Genomic DNA, 17,693 nt, shown 5'->3' with positions numbered 1-17,693 from the left:
TTTTTATTTTTGCTTGCATTTCTTGGAACCTTTATTTAACACGTCAAAATGGTAAAATATTCAACTATTATTGTACGGACGATAATTTAAATAAATACCATGATTAATTATCATTAACAAATGCAATAAGCGGTATCATCAAAGAAAGAAAGACCTAAGACTTTTTGTCTTTTTTTTCTGTAGTATTTCAGTGTTTTTTCTTCTTCTATAGATTATAGGGGAGGTTACATTTAAATAAATGCATTAATAAGTAAATAAGCAAACAGCAAAGTTGATTATTTTCATTTGGCATCATCGCAGTTATCTGTGAAAACTTTCAATTTGTACAATCATTTCTGCAAAGTGCGTTGTGACAGCCTCACAAAAAAGGGTTGCAATGGTTTAATTTGTCTTTAAATTTACTGCCTAAAAGTATTTCTTTCATCACAAGGAGAAGAAATTTAAAAAACAAACAAACCCATTATTAGATATCGTCATAAAAAAACAACAACAACAAAAAAAAAATCTCTATGGCACTACATCAGGATGCTTGATATGGTTTTTAGACGCTGCTGTAACATCTGAAACTTTACGTTGCACTGTATTAACTGTTTAAATACCATGTTGTAAGTAATGCAAAAACCAGTTTACACAGCACAGTGTAAATGAAATATTTAAATCAAACCCAACTGGTGCGATGAGTAGTGCTGAGCAATGTTTCACCTACAAAACCCAAATAGCAGAACAAGGACTGCGAGCCTCTGTATACTCAGACGTCTGCTGGGTGCAGTAGTAAGGCAGTCAGCACAGCCGATAACATTTAAAAACTGTCGTGGTGAAAAACACTGCTACAAGAATGACTTTTAAATCAATTGTCTTGAAGGTTTGTTTATCACAGTGCGAATTGTTCCAACTTCCAGTAACCTTCCGAACTGTAAAGTCTGTTTCCAGTCATATCCGGTAATTCAGAGGTTTCAAAGCAAGCCGTCTTGCTCAAAAACGGAGGGCAGCAGGGAGAAGTCGAAGGGCACAAACTTGACACCGGTCCCGTGGTAGAATTTGTTCTGAAACTCCACCCTGAGATCAAACAGAAAAGTGAGAGAGATCACTTTAACAAAGGTGGACTAATTAACGATGAAGGCACACTTGATTTTCAACTCAGTATTATCATAACTGATGCTTTTACTTTATAGCTAAATAACAGGCATGATTATATCATTCAACTTATCTGCTGCTTTAATAGTGAAGACACGTGAGCTTCCAGTTTAGCTACATGAAAATAAAAGAACTGAAGAAAATAATATTTGCATGTTTTCATGGGTAAACAGGTGAATACATTCACATGTTTTTCTAGCAGTCATAGCATTGATTACTGGTTTGATATTATTATATTTGTAGTCTTCCCACTGTCTCCCTGTCTTGTTTGTATGCTCTATGTTATTACGTTTAGGGCTAGTCTTGTCTCCAATGTTTTCTTTTGTTTATTTCCTGTCTGAAGCTTTCTTTCACCTCTTGCACTAGTTTAACTTCCTGCTTCATGATTATCTGCCCTAACTGTCTTCAGCTGTGTGTAATTGCTTTCATTTGTGTCTCATTTCTCTTGTTTACCATCCCAAATGAATCCTCTGTGTACACTCAGCCCTGTCTTCCTTATTATTTTCACTGGATTTTCCTCCTGTGAGCCTTTTGACTCCAGAACTATCTCGATTCACAGCTGATTTTTGGCTTTTTGCTGTTTAGTTTATGGCTTGTACTTATTTTAAATTGTGTTTTTAGTTTGTATTTGGGACCAAAAATGAAAGGATGACAGTTACAGTCTACAGCATCATAGTAAACTCAGTCTTACACTCAACATTAAGGAAACTGTAAGTTTGCCTCTTCTTTAAGGCTCAATGACTCAACAAAACAAAACAAAAAACAACAACAACAACAATTAAAAAAAGTCCCTGCATTAAGACTTCTTAGAGGTTATTTCATGCCGGAAAAAGTTTCCTGACATCTTCACGTGTAAGTTAATGTTTCAGCTCTTGTTCAAAACCAAAAGCTACATCAACCAAGCCTCTTATAATGATTCACAAATGAAAAGGAGATTAAAAATGTTAGACAATCATTATTTCAAAAGATTGTTGATCATAAACTCATCACGAAGCTACAGTTACTGAGCTTTTGCCACAGAGGCCCACAGACTGGAACTTTCTCTAATCTGAAATCTGTGGACTCTGTACTTTCTTTAAAAATGCAGATAAAAATGCGTCTTTTAAAACTTGCCTGGTAACTTTTTATTTTTGTACGTTTTTGTTGTTCATCATTTTTTGCTGTGAAGCACTTTGTGATATTTGTCTTGATAGGTGCTACATAAATACAATTTTTTACTTCCTTACATAATCAGGCTTATATGAGTTTTTAGCTCAAGAACACAAACAAACAGTACCACTACCTCTGCGCTCTTATACGAGATATTTAAACTCATTTGGGAAAACAGCCTTTTCTGTTGATTTATGACTTTAAGCTTGTACTGTTTTTGCTAATTGTGTTAATATTTAAGTATTTTAAACGCCTAGGCTTTAGGGCAGGAGTGCCAATCTCATTTAACATTGCAGACCACATTGATCTTAAGTGGGTCAGACCAATGAAACTCCCCTTTCTGTCAGTGTGAGGAAGTTTAACTACATATTGGATTGCTCAGATATCTTGATATATGAAAAAGAAGTGCAATTTTTACAGTCTATCACTGTTTTTTCTACATGATAACAAATGTTCATGTAGTAAATGAAAGACATCTGTCAGCAGAACTCTTTGGGATATAAATTAGAAATAAATGTGTTAAGTTATAAAAAAAAGTTCTGGTAGCTTATTGGTAATTAAATTGTTTATCTATACTTCATTACTTTGGTGTAGCATAAATGGACATAGGGGAAGACTTTGTCAGGCTCACTGAGAGGTTTTGGAAAATGTGAAGGGTCAAAATTTTTAAAACATCGCTTTGAGTGAGGTTGGAGTCTTTCAGGCCAATTCTGGCCCCAGGGCCTTATGTTTGACACTGCAGCTCTAGGGACTGGCACTGAAATGTAGCTATATTATGTATAAATATCCCATCAATGCTTTGGTTTGTGGTGTTGCTCATGCTAGGTTCATCAACATAAGTAGGGGCCAACCTACACATTACACCTACAGGAGCTGCTCAGTTGCGCATGCCATGAAGCTCCCAGTGCACAGTTTTTGTGCTGATGTTAATATCAGACGAAGTTTGGAACTCTGCAGTTACTGAGTCAGAGAGTGTCGGTGGTTCCACCGTTCCACTGTGAAGTAACACATCTTTCAGTTGATCGTGAAATTCAGCGAGCTCTGTAGAACGACCCATTCTTTCACACGTTTGCAAAAACAGACTGCATGATCATGGGACATGAATTTATACACCTGTGGCAGTGCGACAAAAAACATCTAAATTCAAAGGTTAAGAAGTATGGTCCACTTTTGTTTATATAGTTTATCTGTCTGTATGAAGAAAACTCACATACAGATTAGCCAGTGCAATAAAGAGGAGCACACAGCCTCACCAGTGAAGTCGGAGAGCGTGGAGGAACGCTGATAAGCCTTCCATGACGAGCAGGATAGACACCGTAAGCGTGGCGAAGAGGCCGAACACAGGGACCAAAAGCACTACACCGACTTTTGTGGTGATCCTGAAACCCAGGCGCATTACCATGTCCCACAGCACCTCCGACAGCTCTGAAGCCGACAGAAACAGCGCACAACAAACGAGATTTACAAAAATGAAGGCGTACCAAATGTCGAGAATTGCATAGTAAGCAGAAAGAAAGAGGCACAGGCAGCTCGTGGGAAGACGGCTTGACCTGAATGCACTTACGGGCATGAGCCAGGCTGAGTGCCCAGAGACGCAGGTAGGACGCAGTGTTGGAAATGCAGCCCAGGCAGTACTCTATGGTGTGAATGACCTGGTGCAGCAGCACATCTGCAAAGTCAAACTGCAAAACAGTTCAGATTATGAATAAAATATTAAGCCTAATTCCTACTGTTAAAAAAGGTTAGGATTTATTAACGTATGCTGTAATGCTGGTACTGAATTAGCTCCACTGGTGGCCCTGTTCTGCTGCCCTACTTTGTCTTGTCTAATGCTGAATACCACAGGTACAATTAGCAAGGTGGATAGAAAAATGAAGACACACTGAATCACACTTAAACTGACAGATTCCTTAATGTAAGAGATCATTTTTCTCTGACCTCTTTGGGAAGAGCTTCTCTGTTGGTCACTTCATCAAGTCCCTCCTCTTCATCATCATCATCATCATAGGATGGTGCTGTGGAGCCGTCATCCTCGCTTACGCGCCTCACCCTCTCATAACCCTGAGGTGTGGTAACAAATACTATTTTTAGGTACTGAATAAAGATCCAAAATAACAGACTGCGGTATTTTGGACTAGACTCACTCTGCGTCTGCGCAGCCCTTTGCCTCCACGGTAGAGCCAATACAAGTAGAGAGGTTTTCCGAACAGCAGCACAGGAACTGACAGCATCGCTATGACAAGTAGAAAGATTTGCAGGCCAATCTGTGGAAGCAAGGCGGCATGCTTAAACTCATGCTATAATGAGTATCCACCCGAATAGAAGCCGATCGACAGATTATTATTACCAGGACACATACCTGCCCTGGGTATAGACGAGCGATATCCTTCCCCTGCATGACAAACATGTTGATGAAGTGGATGAGGATGCTGGGCGCCTGGCTGGAGTAACGTGCATCAAACATCAACCACTTGTATAAAATCATGAAAACCAAATAGCCAAAGAGACACAGCAGGAAGAGCAGCTCAGGAAGAAACAGCAGGTAGACGTTGAACTTCTGTCGGAAGTGCCTGAAGGGAGAAAAAGTGTACAGGGATAAAAGAAAAAGTGTTATGACTTAATGTAAACAAAAAAATAAAGTAGTTTGTGAGTAATAAGACCATAGCAGGAATGCTATGTGTGTGTCACTGCCTGCACACGTGTGCTGATGTAATGCAAAACGGCAATACTGCAGCTTTTTATTGTATTCTACAGCTTAGTAATATTCTTTGGTTTCTGAGTTGCCACCACTTTAAATCTCAAAGATCGTCACTGGAATTCTTTTCTTTCAGTGGAGGCACTGAAAGAAAAGAATTCCAGGTATGATTCCTAGCCATCATCTTCCAGCAGAACTGTGATCACCAAACTTCATTACTTCTTTGTCAACATAGCCTGGTAGCAGATGATGATGATGATGATGATGAGATAGCCTTTATTTTTCAGTTGCAGTTGCCCACAACCGAGATGACAGACCTTGCCAACCGTACATACAATACACAAACATCACATTGGGGAGACAGGTCAGGCTAGGGGGAAAAAAAACATTGAAATGTGTAACACAAAAGGATAATACAGGAATGCACAGATATCAACACACCATAGCACAATAAACACAGACAAGCAACATGGGAAAGTGTTCCAGTGTGTACAGCTGATCTGGGACCGCTGCAATCTTCGATTGCGCCTCCAGCTGATCCGGTGTCCACATTGGATGGGAGGTAAGCATGGGAGGAGGCGCTGGATTCGGGGTATGGAGGGTGATAGTGAGGGCGTATCAGTGTATGTGTTTCGTGCGTGTACATGTGTGTCTGTGTGTGTGTGTGTATCCTGTGTTCAGCTGAGAGAAAGTGTCACCACGCCCGGTTAAGCGTCAGTCAACAGTCTCCAGTGGACTCAGGTGGCCTTGAAGGAGGTACAAAGAGTTCTGACAACAATCCTGTTATCATGGGAAGAATTTGTTGTTCCAGTCAGCTTCAACCTTGGCAGGACTTCAGCTGGCACCAGGGGGGCCGCATGAGTGAAGATGGTGAATGTTTGGGTTTCGTGCGAACAACTGCATCCAATTTTTACAGTTGGTCTAGTGTCCATCACTGGTCACCAGTTCTCTCAATTCCCCTTGTTCTTCTCCAAGATCTTATCCATATTGCGTTCAAAACAGTCTGAGTACTCACAGCCCAATCGTCTATCATGTCGGCCAGCCTTATGGGATTTTGAACAGCTGTAGACGCTTCTTGTTCTTCGATAAGCCAGGTCCAAGCCAGCTCCAATTAGCCCGAACTCTGCAATCATGGTTCCAAATTGGTAGGTGTCGTTTATTGTCCTCCATCGAGAGTGTCACCAGACACACGACGCAACCGACCATCGAGTATCCGGCAGCAAACGTCTCCGCAGGACAATCGGGCTCTCCCAAGCCCAGCAGGGTGTCAATTCCATTACGGGACCAGTTGATCAAATCCATAATTCTTTAGGTTTTAGAGAACAAGACTGAGAAACTCTTTGAGGGTTAGAGTTAGACGAGACTAGACAAACACATAGAAGCAGCAGCAGGCAAGATAAGGGAGGGAGAGGGGAAAGATGCGAGAACCAAAGAGGGAGATATATGAAGTAAAAACAATTTTCTGAGTCACTTACAAATGGTTGAAGACACTCAGAACCACACCGAAGCTCATGTGAATGACTCCGATGACAACTGACATCTTCATCTTGTAAGAGTTGAGGAAGGACAGACGGTTCACTGCCAGGTTCCATATCTGATGGTGTATTAAAAAGCATTTCAGTGAAAATGACAGAAGGAGGTTGTATTTTGAGTATGATGCCTAAGTGCAGTTACTCACAGGATCGATGCCAAATGGGTACGGTCCATTAAAAACACCACTGACATTAGGGTCTAATGTGAGCAAAGCATTTGTTTGGAGCGTTTTGTTTCTACAGAGTAAAAAGACGAAAATAAATTAGAAACAAGTAAAAGGACTTCGTGCACTGATATGTTTAAGTGTGCGTTTGCACTGATAACTCACGTCCACTGACTATGAGTGAACATAGCCTTGACGCTCCAGCCAGAGCCAAATATATTAAGAGACTTGGAGAAACAGTCGTTGTAAATGAGGCCGGTGTAGATGGAAAAAAGCCCCATCATCAGGATGATGTAGCGACCGCTGAAAAACGTAGCCCATATCTGAGAGCAATGAAAATGATAAGCCTAAGCTGATTTACGATACTCCAGCTCTGCATTATAGATGATCATAACAGGTCATTCCCACCTCATTACTGGAGCGTTTCTTCTTCTGCTTTTTTTCCATCAGCACCATCCACAAGGCGAAGAGGCTCATCACCATCCCGTGGCCGAGGTCACCAAACATCACAGCAAACAGAAACGGGAATGTGATGATGGTGTAGGGAGCTGTTGATGATGGAAACATGATCAGCTTATTTATTCTGAGCTCCTTTCGAAAGAAAACAAAGAGATGCTTTTGCTGCTATTCACAAAAACACAGTATGACTACTTCTTCTTACCTGGGCTTACCTCGCGATAGTCCCCCACCCCATAGGCCTCCACAATGCTCTGAAAACCAGCAGTAAACTTGTTGGATCTTAAGAGGGTGGGCGGAGTGTCAGTGCTCGGGATGCGATTTACAAAAGACGGTACGGTGGCGTCACCTTTTCTCTGATGATAAAAGACGTACAACATCAACAGGGGCATTTTATAGACCTGTGATATTCTAAACCTTTCTGGCCCTTAACTTCATTATTATAGTCAGGTAATCACAGGAACATTTGTTCTTTTCTAGGTGAGAGATTTTATATTAAAGCAACCAAATAAGCTGAATAAAGCAGGAGGAATGGTACAAGAAGAGAAAAAAGTGCCTACTGAAGCAAAAACCTGGAAAAACAAATGCTGCAGATAATAATGCCAAGAGAAAAAAACAAGAAACATTTTGTTTTACAGTACAGTACGCAGAGTCCTCGGGGAAAACATTAGTGTGATTCAAACTATTCTAACTTATTAATTTAAATGCCAGACTAAGGATAAAATTGTAAAATCTTACAATTTGGGGAGCATTAAAATTATTTTGCTTGAATAATAGCAATAAATATTCAGCGTTTAAACTCAGAACGTTGTACTCACTGAGCCTTCTTCTAGCGCCCCCCTCAGGTTTGCGAGGTCACTGACGGGACACCACACCTCGGCAATCAGACACTTGTTGGTGACATCGAAGCTGCAGAGGTTGAGGATGTGATAGATGGCTTTCATCTTTTTCACCTGCACCACCCAGGTATAGACAGATTCTGAGGCCTTCTGCAGAACCTGCCTCAAGTAGTCTTCAGTGCGATGAAGCACCTGCAGGAAACAGCAGTTAACTACAAGCCAGCTCTGAACTTGCGATGATTAAAAAGGGCTTCAGTCCTACATTGTTAAGGTCTTGGATGCGCGTCCTTAAGCTGTCCAACACATCGGCTCGCTCCTCATCATTCTCAGGGTGTGGATAAAGGTGGCAGTGGTAACTGAGGGAAACAAAGGCAGATGTCCAGGCTGATAATGATGGAGAATATAGTGACTATTAAAGGGTAAAGCTGGCTAATTCTTACCAATCGCAGATTTTTTGCACTTTCTGTCCAATTTGGTCTCCCCAGAACGAGATGAGAAACACCACACTTTTGCTTATCTCACCCTGAAACAGCACAGTTCAGACCCGTTGACACTAAAGTGCTGAGCTCACGCTAACAGAACACGTCAGCTAATTCTTACCTGCAGTGTAATTATTAGATTTCCTCACAACATTAAGACGACATTCAAACGACTTACAGTGTCAAGATCGGCCAGGTTTTCGTCCACTTCTGCATAGCTGAGGATGGTGTAACCCTTACACACTCTCCACAACATCCGCTCAAAGGCCTCCACCTTCACCCGCTGGATCAGACCCGAAACAAACCTACACCCAGGACAGATCAGGTAAGGTTTTGCTTTTGTTTTTCTTTTTAAAAATGTCCGTGGAGGAACTTTACGACATCTGGTCGAGTGGCTGTGAATACATAAATAATACGGAGCTCACCCGAGCTTGGCGCCGAGCCTCTGCATGCCAGTGGATCCTGTGACCGAGTCTGTCTCCATGGTGGGGAACTCTTCATACTGGTTACCAAGAGCCTCGTGCTAATTATAAAAAGGAACATGTTTCATTTATGACGGCTTCCATCGAGTGCTCCTCGCACACTTCTAGCACACAAAGCTGATGTAATGTTCACACGCTGGACTGTAATGTTTACTCTCACAGCTGACTGTCTCACAGCCCGGGTGAGTCAGGTGGCGCTGGTAACAGCTGCACTGTGACCGTGTTATTAATTAAAGTCAGCATTAGTTCCAGCTCTGTCACTGAGGGAAATAAAACATGTCAGCGACAAGAAAACAAGATGCTGCCGGGGAGGCGAGGGTAGGCGCCTCGCCGAAGGAGCAAGGAGCAAGAAACTGATGCGAGAAAAGATCAAAGAGACGGAAACGCACTCACTCTGGAGCGGCTGTGGATGAAGGTCCGCGTGATCTTCAGCATGTGCGTGTATTCGGTGAGCTCGAGGAGGTTCCTCTGAAGCTTCTCTTTGTTCTTCGCCACCTCGCTCAGCTCCATCTCCAGCCTTTGAAGCTGCTCCTGAACATGACAAGGAACACGCCAAAAATCAATAAAAAATAAACGAATAAATCTACTCACAGTATTTTATTTCATTCAGGCAACCACGCCAGTGTGCAGGAAGCATGCGTGCAGCAGCGATGAGAGGCTTGTGCTTGTGACGCCGTGAAAGAGTGACCCATATTTGACTGTCTGTCATTTTAGACAATCAGATATGGGTCAGCTGTGATTCGCTCCCAACTGCAACAATCAACAGCAGGCTCGGTCTGCTGCTGAGGCAGGAGGATTCGATTAAAGGCTGCAAGCCTTGACAGCATTTTAGTAGCAAAAGAAGCAGTTCTCACATGAAACTGCTCACAACCCTTGTGGATTTCCAAGTAACCGGGTCATGATTTGTGAAATGGCACATTGCTGCTTTTTAAAAAATATTATGATCAATTTTGTCACGTTGTGCACCACAAAGCCAATGCTACCTAGTTTCTAGTTTATCTATGTGGAGAATATTTGCTTTTTGGGTGAGTGAACCTTTAGGTCTCAGTTCATCAGCTGAAAAACCTGTTCAGTTAAGTTGGTGAACCAGCAGATTCAAGTCAAAGTTTATTTCTAAGACTGCATTTGCATAATAAAAGAAAGGGTACTCTGCTCGACTGGACCCGAAAGGAAAATGAGAAAAGTAGGTTTTCAAAAGCGTTTTAAAATGACTGAGAAACTGGGCAGCTCACTGCAAAAAGGCAGGTTGTGCCAACACTGAAAAGACTCGATCGCCTCTGCTTTCAAAGCCTGGCTCTAAGAGGAGCTGGCTCGTACACCTCTGTGCTCTGGCAGGATTGTAGGGTTTCAAAAGTTTAAACCACTGAGACTATTAAAAACAAGAAATAAATTTTTAACTGGTTTTGGTAAATGGAGAGCCTAAACTGGAATATTGGGACCAATTTTCTACCATTTCGCCGCCGTGTATGCAGACGCAACCTTCACTTGAGTTATGTATAACACAAAACCCAACAACAAACGATGTCATAATGGGCTACAGGCTGAAAATAAATGAAAACACGTTTGTCATCAGCTGCAGTTAAGTTCAAGAAGTGAATTCTATTCACTTCTATTGGTGGGATCGCTGAGACAAACTCGTGCGGTGCAGACAAACTTTATAGACTAGCTTAAATATGTCTGAAATATATCTACATCATGATGAGATGAACAAATCGTTTATCCAGCAATTGATAAGCGACGAGAAAAAACAAATTGCTTTACTACAGTAGGATCTTTTAAACAGAGATATGAATGTTTTATTTCTTTAACCCTCTCATGAGGCTAAAATGGGCCAATGGGGTCATTTGTGATAATCCTATGAGTAGTTCATGCCAGGCCTGAAGCTCTGGATCACATACAAAAAAAACCCCATAGGCATGTGTGTTAATTTTATCTTCATCATATCAATGCATACAGTAAGATAGAAAAAAATGAACAATAAGTACATGTATTAATTATTTTTCTTTTTTTACAAGCTCAGTTTTCATCGTATGAGAGAAAGTAATTACTTCCAGATACTTTTAGTGTCACACATTGCAATCACTAAACTAAAAATTGTTTAGAAAAATGTATTTACAAACAACACCGTACAGGTAACATCACTGTTTGTTTTATCATTTATAATTTGTTCTAAATGCTATTTAGAGCTTGATAATCCCGTTACTCTAGCTAGTTTATATAGCAAGTCTCATCCAGGTTGATTAGGGCATCTACGAGGAGTTAGAGAATAGATATTATAGTAAGAAGATACAGGAATACTGTTTGTCCATGACTCTATATGTGCTTGTCATACCTATACAGTTTCCTTTATATACAACAGGTATTCCAGTGTAATTAATTAATAATAGTTTTCAATCAAAAAACAAGAGGAATTCTGGCTCCTCACCGTCACCTGAGCTATTTTCATCATCACCTCAAGTTTTATGCAGCTCTGTTAGCCACTGTTCACAACAAAACATCACAATGTAGCGTTTAGAGGCAGAAAGTTACAACCCAATCAAAGCCTCTGATTAAAAAAACAAATGTCTAAATGCACTAGAGGGTCAAGTTCTGGAAAATCACTGAGTAGGGTATTAAAATGAATGTAAATCCTGCATTACCCCCACTTCCCAATATATTGGCATATACTCACCATGATCTCCAGGACCTGTCTTGGGGGTGGAGCAAGTGGACTCTCATCCTCCTGTGGAATGGCTATTTTAGCCTTCTGGATCTCCCTCAGGAGGTAGCCTGTGCACACAGATTTGCTGATTGTTTGTTTTTCATATTAATTACTACTTAGCCATCAGAGGAAGCGGTGAAGCCTAAATCTCTGAGGGCAAACTTTTTACAAAGCACAGTCAACCACGACTTTCTTGCTAAATTAACTGTACAGGTGCGTGCTCAGGGTTTGGAGCACGCATCCCAGGTGCTCTCCGTTCTTACCCAGAATCCTCTCCATCTCCTCGCATCTCTTGATTTCGCTGACGAAGCGCCGCTGGAATGAGCTGACACTCGGGTTGAGCTGAAACAAGAGGAGCATCACAAGTCAGACGGATGCAGATTACTGCATGATGCATAATAACATCATGGTGAGGTTCAGCAAAGTGATGTGGTTTTTTTATATTATTAAAACTCTATCCTCCTCTTGCTGGCCAGGTATAGACACTGTATATCATCTAGATAGATGCCCCGTCTTGCTCCCCTCCCTTAAATATGCATGCATAATCAATTAAATCGGTTGACAAAATGCAAATACTCTTTAAACTGGTGACACACATCTTCCATTCACGCAGTGAAGTGTTTTGTCTACTTACATCTCGGAACTCGACCAGCCCCAGCTCTCCGAGCTCACTAATGCAGTCATATTCAGAGCCGGACTGCAGAAACAATTGCGCCAAGCACATCTCCTCACTCCTGAACACCATCTTTATCTGCCACACAGACAGATCCTCCTCCGCTGCCTCGTAATCTCCCCCCTGCCCCCCACGGTAGCCTACTGAACGCGGACGACGAGCCGTTCACTACAAGCGAAAACACGACATCGCAACAAATCAGCGAAATGAGCCCCTCAGCCAATTACCTCGCCCCCGGGATTAATTAATGCATCCATATTAATAATTACGAATAATTACGACAAGAGGGGGGGTGGGACTGTCCTCATACTGCGCCGGTTTGTTTTTCAGCGGGAGGGTCGCCGGGTATCTACTGAATAAAGAGCAGCAAAACAAAGGAAGAAAGCTCCCCGATGCACCTTTTACGCGGAGCGATCGCGGAGAAAGGCGTCATCCTGAGGAATCTTTACCTCTGACACCTGTCATCATCACAGCGCAAAAACACAGAAAGACAAAGAAAAAACCCGAAAAACGACACAACACAAATGGAAACGAGCAACAGGCAAGCTAGAGGATAAATTATCAACCCGTCACGCAGACAAACGGGGCTAAAGGCGGCCTCGCCGGTTAAAAATAAGCCACAGTCAGAAATAGGCTACGGCCTTTATTCGCGCTACGTCGCCCGGCAATTGACACAGATTGCGTCCCCCGGGTTGCCAGGTACGGTCGCATCCTCTGAAATAACCCGTCTTTCTCAGTTTATCTTTAAAAAAAAAGCTACCTCGGAGCTCAGTAGCAGCCGGGTGACCTCACTACATACCCACTGCAGTAGTTTACCAGGCACAGGTATGATTTAAAAAAAAACCTAATATCAAAAATACATAATCATGAAAATAAGCTTTAAATTAAAAAAAAAAGTCTCCTCCTCTTCTCTTTTGCTTAAACCAGGAAGGAGTGACACAGCATACACGTAGCAGAAGGAAACAGAAAAATAATTACTATATATAATATTTATTGATCGTTTTGAATATATGTAATGTCCTGATGTATTAAAACGAATAAGCAAATTAATTAAGCTAATTATTTGCTGTATAGTGACTGTAAACTAACAGTGGGGAAATCATGCTCTGTGTCTGATTTGAATGAATGTGAAATATGAAGGAATATTACTCGATCATTTTATCTGTGGTGATTGTGAACACCCCCATCACAATTAACGATTATATATATATATATATATATATATATATATATATATATATATATATATATATATATATAAACAAACCCCTTAATTCTTTCTTTTGTCTCTTGAATGGCAACTGTTTTTTTTTTTTTTTAAAGGGGGTTAGCTCACAAACCTGGCAACCAGCGCATCTTCTTATTCGGTTCCACCGCTGAAAACCGACCGACCATATGCTTTTCTTTGTATGTGAAAGTCTTTCTTTGGGCTGTTTTCGGGCGGTGATTTGAACGTTTTTAAAAATAGAGTTTTAGTTTTGATAACTTTTTCCAGAGGATTTGAATGCAGCCAATCACCTGCTGCAGCACATAATCGATGAGACACGCACAACGTGACTCAACACTAATGTCACCTGTGTGATGTTTTATAAGAAGTAAGAAATCATGGAGTTATCATCTTGCAAGCAGGGACTCACATATTACATTTACATGTCTTTGTTTTTGCACATTCTCATACAACCACTTTATAAACCAGAGGTCAGAGATTCATCCATTAGAACTTTCAGCATCGCACTCAAAATCTCAGAAATCCTCATAGATGGCGAGACAAGCCGTTTCCAGTAATTTGACAGATAGCTGTCAGATAGTGAGAAGAAAGGTGGTTTTGGCTGCTCCCTTAAACCCAAAAGATCACCATAGCGGATGGATCCGGGCGCTAAGCTTGTAACTGGGAGCAGCTAAGGTTGGATTTGTGTCTCCTGTTAGTGACAAACCAGGGACGTTCACAAATAACCACTATAATACAGATATAATACAATACAAAAGCTGTCATAACACAGTTCATCTGGTTGAGCGGAGCCACTGCTTACAAAACAGAGAACGCAGTGGTGTCGTAACAAGGTGTGGAGTGTTTTGTAAAGTAGATTGTGTCGGTCCATCCTCTGCAGCTATAACAGCTTCAGCTCTCTTGGAAGGCTTTCAACAAGGTTTAGGAGTGTGTTTATAGGAACTTTTGACCATTCTTCCAGAAGAGTATTTGTGAAATCAGACCCTAGGTCAGATTTATGGAAAAGAAAAGACAAGCTGCTTGGCTCTGATGACCCATATGACATGTTCTCATCAGTGGGGGAGGCAGAAAGACAAACAAGATCCAGGAAAACGTGCTAAACATTACGTGGCCGAGTGTGTCCATGTGTGTCTACTAAGGCACTCTATTGTACAGTAAAACAATATATTAAGTTTATTCTTTGATCAAATGGGCAGAAAAACAAACCAACCAACATGTCATGACTGTGCATCTTTTGATCTCCTCAGAGTCTTATGGACAGGTGTCTCCTGAGTCCTGGAGTTATGTTGTATGGAAAACTGAAAACTGGTAACTTAGTCTTTAGATACACATACAATTTACAATTACTGTATTTTTTTAGAGCTCCATTTTCCATATAGGATTGTTGCATCAGTCAATATGAATAAATGGCTCTTCTGAATGTTTGTAAATGCAGATATGAGCTCACAGCAGTTTTGCTTGTTTTCAGCAGAGCTCATTCACCTGCAAGATAAAAGCTGGTGCTTGCGTCCTCTGTTTGGTAGTGTTAGTACTACACAAATAGGTGACAGTGGTTCTTTTCACACATACAGGATTTCAAGAAGAGCACATATAACGTTCATGGTGTGATTTTCAAGTCTTCAAACTCTGAGCCAGTCTGTTGAGCTCCTGTGACAGAGCGGTGACTGTATCCAGGATCTTCTGTTTGTCCTTCTCCTCCAATCGAGCTTCACATCGCTGCGCGAATTTATCGGGGTGCCACAGCGCTTGCTGCTTTCGAAGCGCTTTGCGAAACGCCGGTACGTCCTTTCGGTCCACACCATGCAGCATGACCTCGATCATCTCCTGGACCGTACCTCTCGGAGCCGGCCAGGGGATGTCACCGAAGCTCAGCTTCGTGCTGCCTGCCGAGGCGCCACCCTGAAAGGTCGCCGCGCACCTCTCATCGTACTGCCGCTTCTTGCCACGCTGAGTCTCCTCCTCTTTGCGAGCTGCACGAGCCAGATATTCTTCGTGCTCCTTCTGCAGCCTTTTGTGCAGCTCCTTGCGGCTTCGCTCTTCTTCCTCCATCTCTCGTTTACTCTTGCTTCTTTTCCACCCAGAAGATGAGGCCGCGAGTCTCTGGGCCTGGGTGTGTTTTTTATCATAGTATTCCTTCCGGATGCGATCAGCCCAGTCCCCAAAGTCTTCCTCGTCATCATCAACGGGAAGAAAGTCATCAGCTGTGAAACAAATACAGCAGTGTTATCAAGCAGAGAGAGAGAGTTAAACTCAGATTCATCTGTGATGTTTAGGATTTACCATCATATACTCCAAAGGTTTCATAAAATTCATCCTCGCATTCGTCAAACAGCTTCTCCAGGAATTCCTTCTCAGGGTCTGCTTCACGTGGATGGCTCATGTTTTCTTCAGCCTGCGATAAATGTCAGGGGAAAAGTGTAAATATTACTGAAGACGCAGGAAATCAATGTGACATGGGTAATCCAACACAGCAGAGCTGAGCTCAGTTTATTCCAACTCATCACCAATTCATCAGTAATGAGGTCTGGCTGTGCTGAGCCAGAAACCCTCACACACTCACCCTGCATTTCCTCAAATCTAATCTTAGGGTAATGTTATGAACCATGTAGCTTTGAGCTATTTATAATCCCATGACTCAAACAAATTCCATGACAACACCTCCTCTGTGATCTTCTTTTCCTCCTGCATGGCAGCTCCATACTCAACATCTTTAGTCCAGTGTATCCACCATCTCTCCTCTGAACATGTCCAAAACAGCCATGCTTCTCTAACTTTGTCTCCAAATAGCTCAACCTGAGCTGTCCCTATGATGTTTCATGTCGACACTGGTTACTCTCAGTAAAAGCCTTCACATCCTCCACTCTGTCAGGCTTTGGATGTTTAAACACAGATATTTAAACTCATCCACTTTCACCACCTGTCCTCCTTGCATGTTACATGCTTCATATCTTTGCTGTCCCACCTCTGTGTCCCATGTTTAGTTTGATGGGATTTGGTTATTCCGGTTTCAGTTAATAGATTCAAAGACGCAGTGATAGACAAGTTTCAGTCATAGTTTCAGCTCACTTTTACCTCTGGATGTTTCATCCAGTTCAGCAGGTCTTGCGGTGTGACTCCGGCTCTGTTTTGGACGTTTAGGGCTTCAGGGCAGCGCTTTCTCAGAGGCACCACCAGGTCATCAAACGCTGAAAGAGCCCCCCAAAAAACACAAAGTTAACAATTAGCAGCGGATAAAGCTATTTATTTAATTATTAATGTTAATTCTCCAGGTCCTCCTCACCCGTTTTTCCGTGTTTAAGAGCTCTATTGGCCGCGACGTGTAGTGCCGTGTCCCCTTTGCGGTCCCTCTGGAGAACATCGGCTCCGTGTTTCAGCAGAAGCCGCAGAACAGCATCGTCCCCCTGACAGCAGGCCAGGTGCAGCGGGCTCCTCTGCCTCTTACCCTGGGAAAAGTTCACGTCCAGATCCGTGTGTTTCCGTAGGTATGATTTCAGTTTCATCAAACTGCCGTCGTTCACGTACTTCCACACCCGCGTCTGTTTGCGGGACACCATTACTACACACAAACAAAGGCGAAGCTAATGCTTAGCTTTCGCTAACAGGATTCGGTCCGTCTTTTTAATAGGTCCGTAGTTAGCAAGAGCACAGACACAGGTTCCGGGGACAGATAATGTCCTGTGTTACCACAAGATGGCAGCATTAACTATGAAAGTGAATGCCTGCCATTTAATGGGATTATTTTTAAATTATATTTATTATAACTTGCATTGCTGCTAAGAAGGTCGGATCGAGAATATGTTTGTCTGGGATTAAGGTAACGTAGTGTAACATGCAGATAAAAATAAATAAACTAAGCAGGTTACAGGTCTGCCCCTCATCATGTGAAGACAGATATATTGTATTGTATTTCAGTGCAATGTTTCCAGCTTCTTCACAGGGCAAATAATGAGCATTGTCATGCATTGGCCTTCATACATTTCTCTCCTTTTCCATTATCTGCTAGTCTGTCTGCCACAATCCTCTTTGCACTTGTGTTGAATAGGAACCAGACAGTCTCACGTGACACATAAGGAGGTCACCCCAATTACTGCCTTTTAAAAATGCGAAAAACAAATCTCAGGAGTCACTTTCAGGAACCACGTTGCAGGTTATATCAAGATG

At 42.0% G+C, this 17,693-nt stretch overlaps 2 protein-coding genes across 2 annotated transcripts; both read right to left on the bottom strand.

Moving 5' to 3' along the window:
- atp6v0a2a (ATPase H+ transporting V0 subunit a2a) lies at positions 1-13,485 on the bottom strand. Its single transcript, XM_026173964.2, has 20 exons — positions 12,266-13,485; positions 11,895-11,973; positions 11,602-11,699; positions 9,324-9,461; positions 8,874-8,971; positions 8,627-8,753; positions 8,410-8,492; positions 8,232-8,325; positions 7,949-8,161; positions 7,336-7,486; positions 7,083-7,222; positions 6,840-6,997; positions 6,657-6,747; positions 6,454-6,572; positions 4,643-4,853; positions 4,428-4,547; positions 4,222-4,344; positions 3,848-3,965; positions 3,537-3,708; positions 1-1,056 (listed from the first exon to the last, which is right to left on the bottom strand). Exons 1-20 carry the CDS (start codon positions 12,374-12,376, stop codon positions 954-956), a joined length of 2,547 nt encoding a protein of 848 aa, XP_026029749.2. The 5' UTR covers positions 12,377-13,485; the 3' UTR covers positions 1-953.
- Positions 13,486-14,682: 1,197 nt separating this feature from the next.
- Positions 14,683-17,157, bottom strand: nfkbil1 (nuclear factor of kappa light polypeptide gene enhancer in B-cells inhibitor-like 1). The gene is made up of 4 exons (XM_026176929.2): positions 16,813-17,157; positions 16,605-16,717; positions 15,813-15,924; positions 14,683-15,733 (listed from the first exon to the last, which is right to left on the bottom strand). Exons 1-4 carry the CDS (start codon positions 17,084-17,086, stop codon positions 15,144-15,146), a joined length of 1,089 nt encoding a protein of 362 aa, XP_026032714.1. The 5' UTR covers positions 17,087-17,157; the 3' UTR covers positions 14,683-15,143.
- Between the last annotated feature and the right edge of the window lie 536 nt (positions 17,158-17,693).

Source organism: Astatotilapia calliptera, chromosome 7 (assembly GCF_964374335.1).
Source record: "Astatotilapia calliptera chromosome 7, fAstCal68.1, whole genome shotgun sequence".
Classification (NCBI taxonomy): domain Eukaryota; kingdom Metazoa; phylum Chordata; class Actinopteri; order Cichliformes; family Cichlidae; genus Astatotilapia; species Astatotilapia calliptera.
This window is presented reverse-complemented; position numbering and strand designations above follow the sequence as displayed.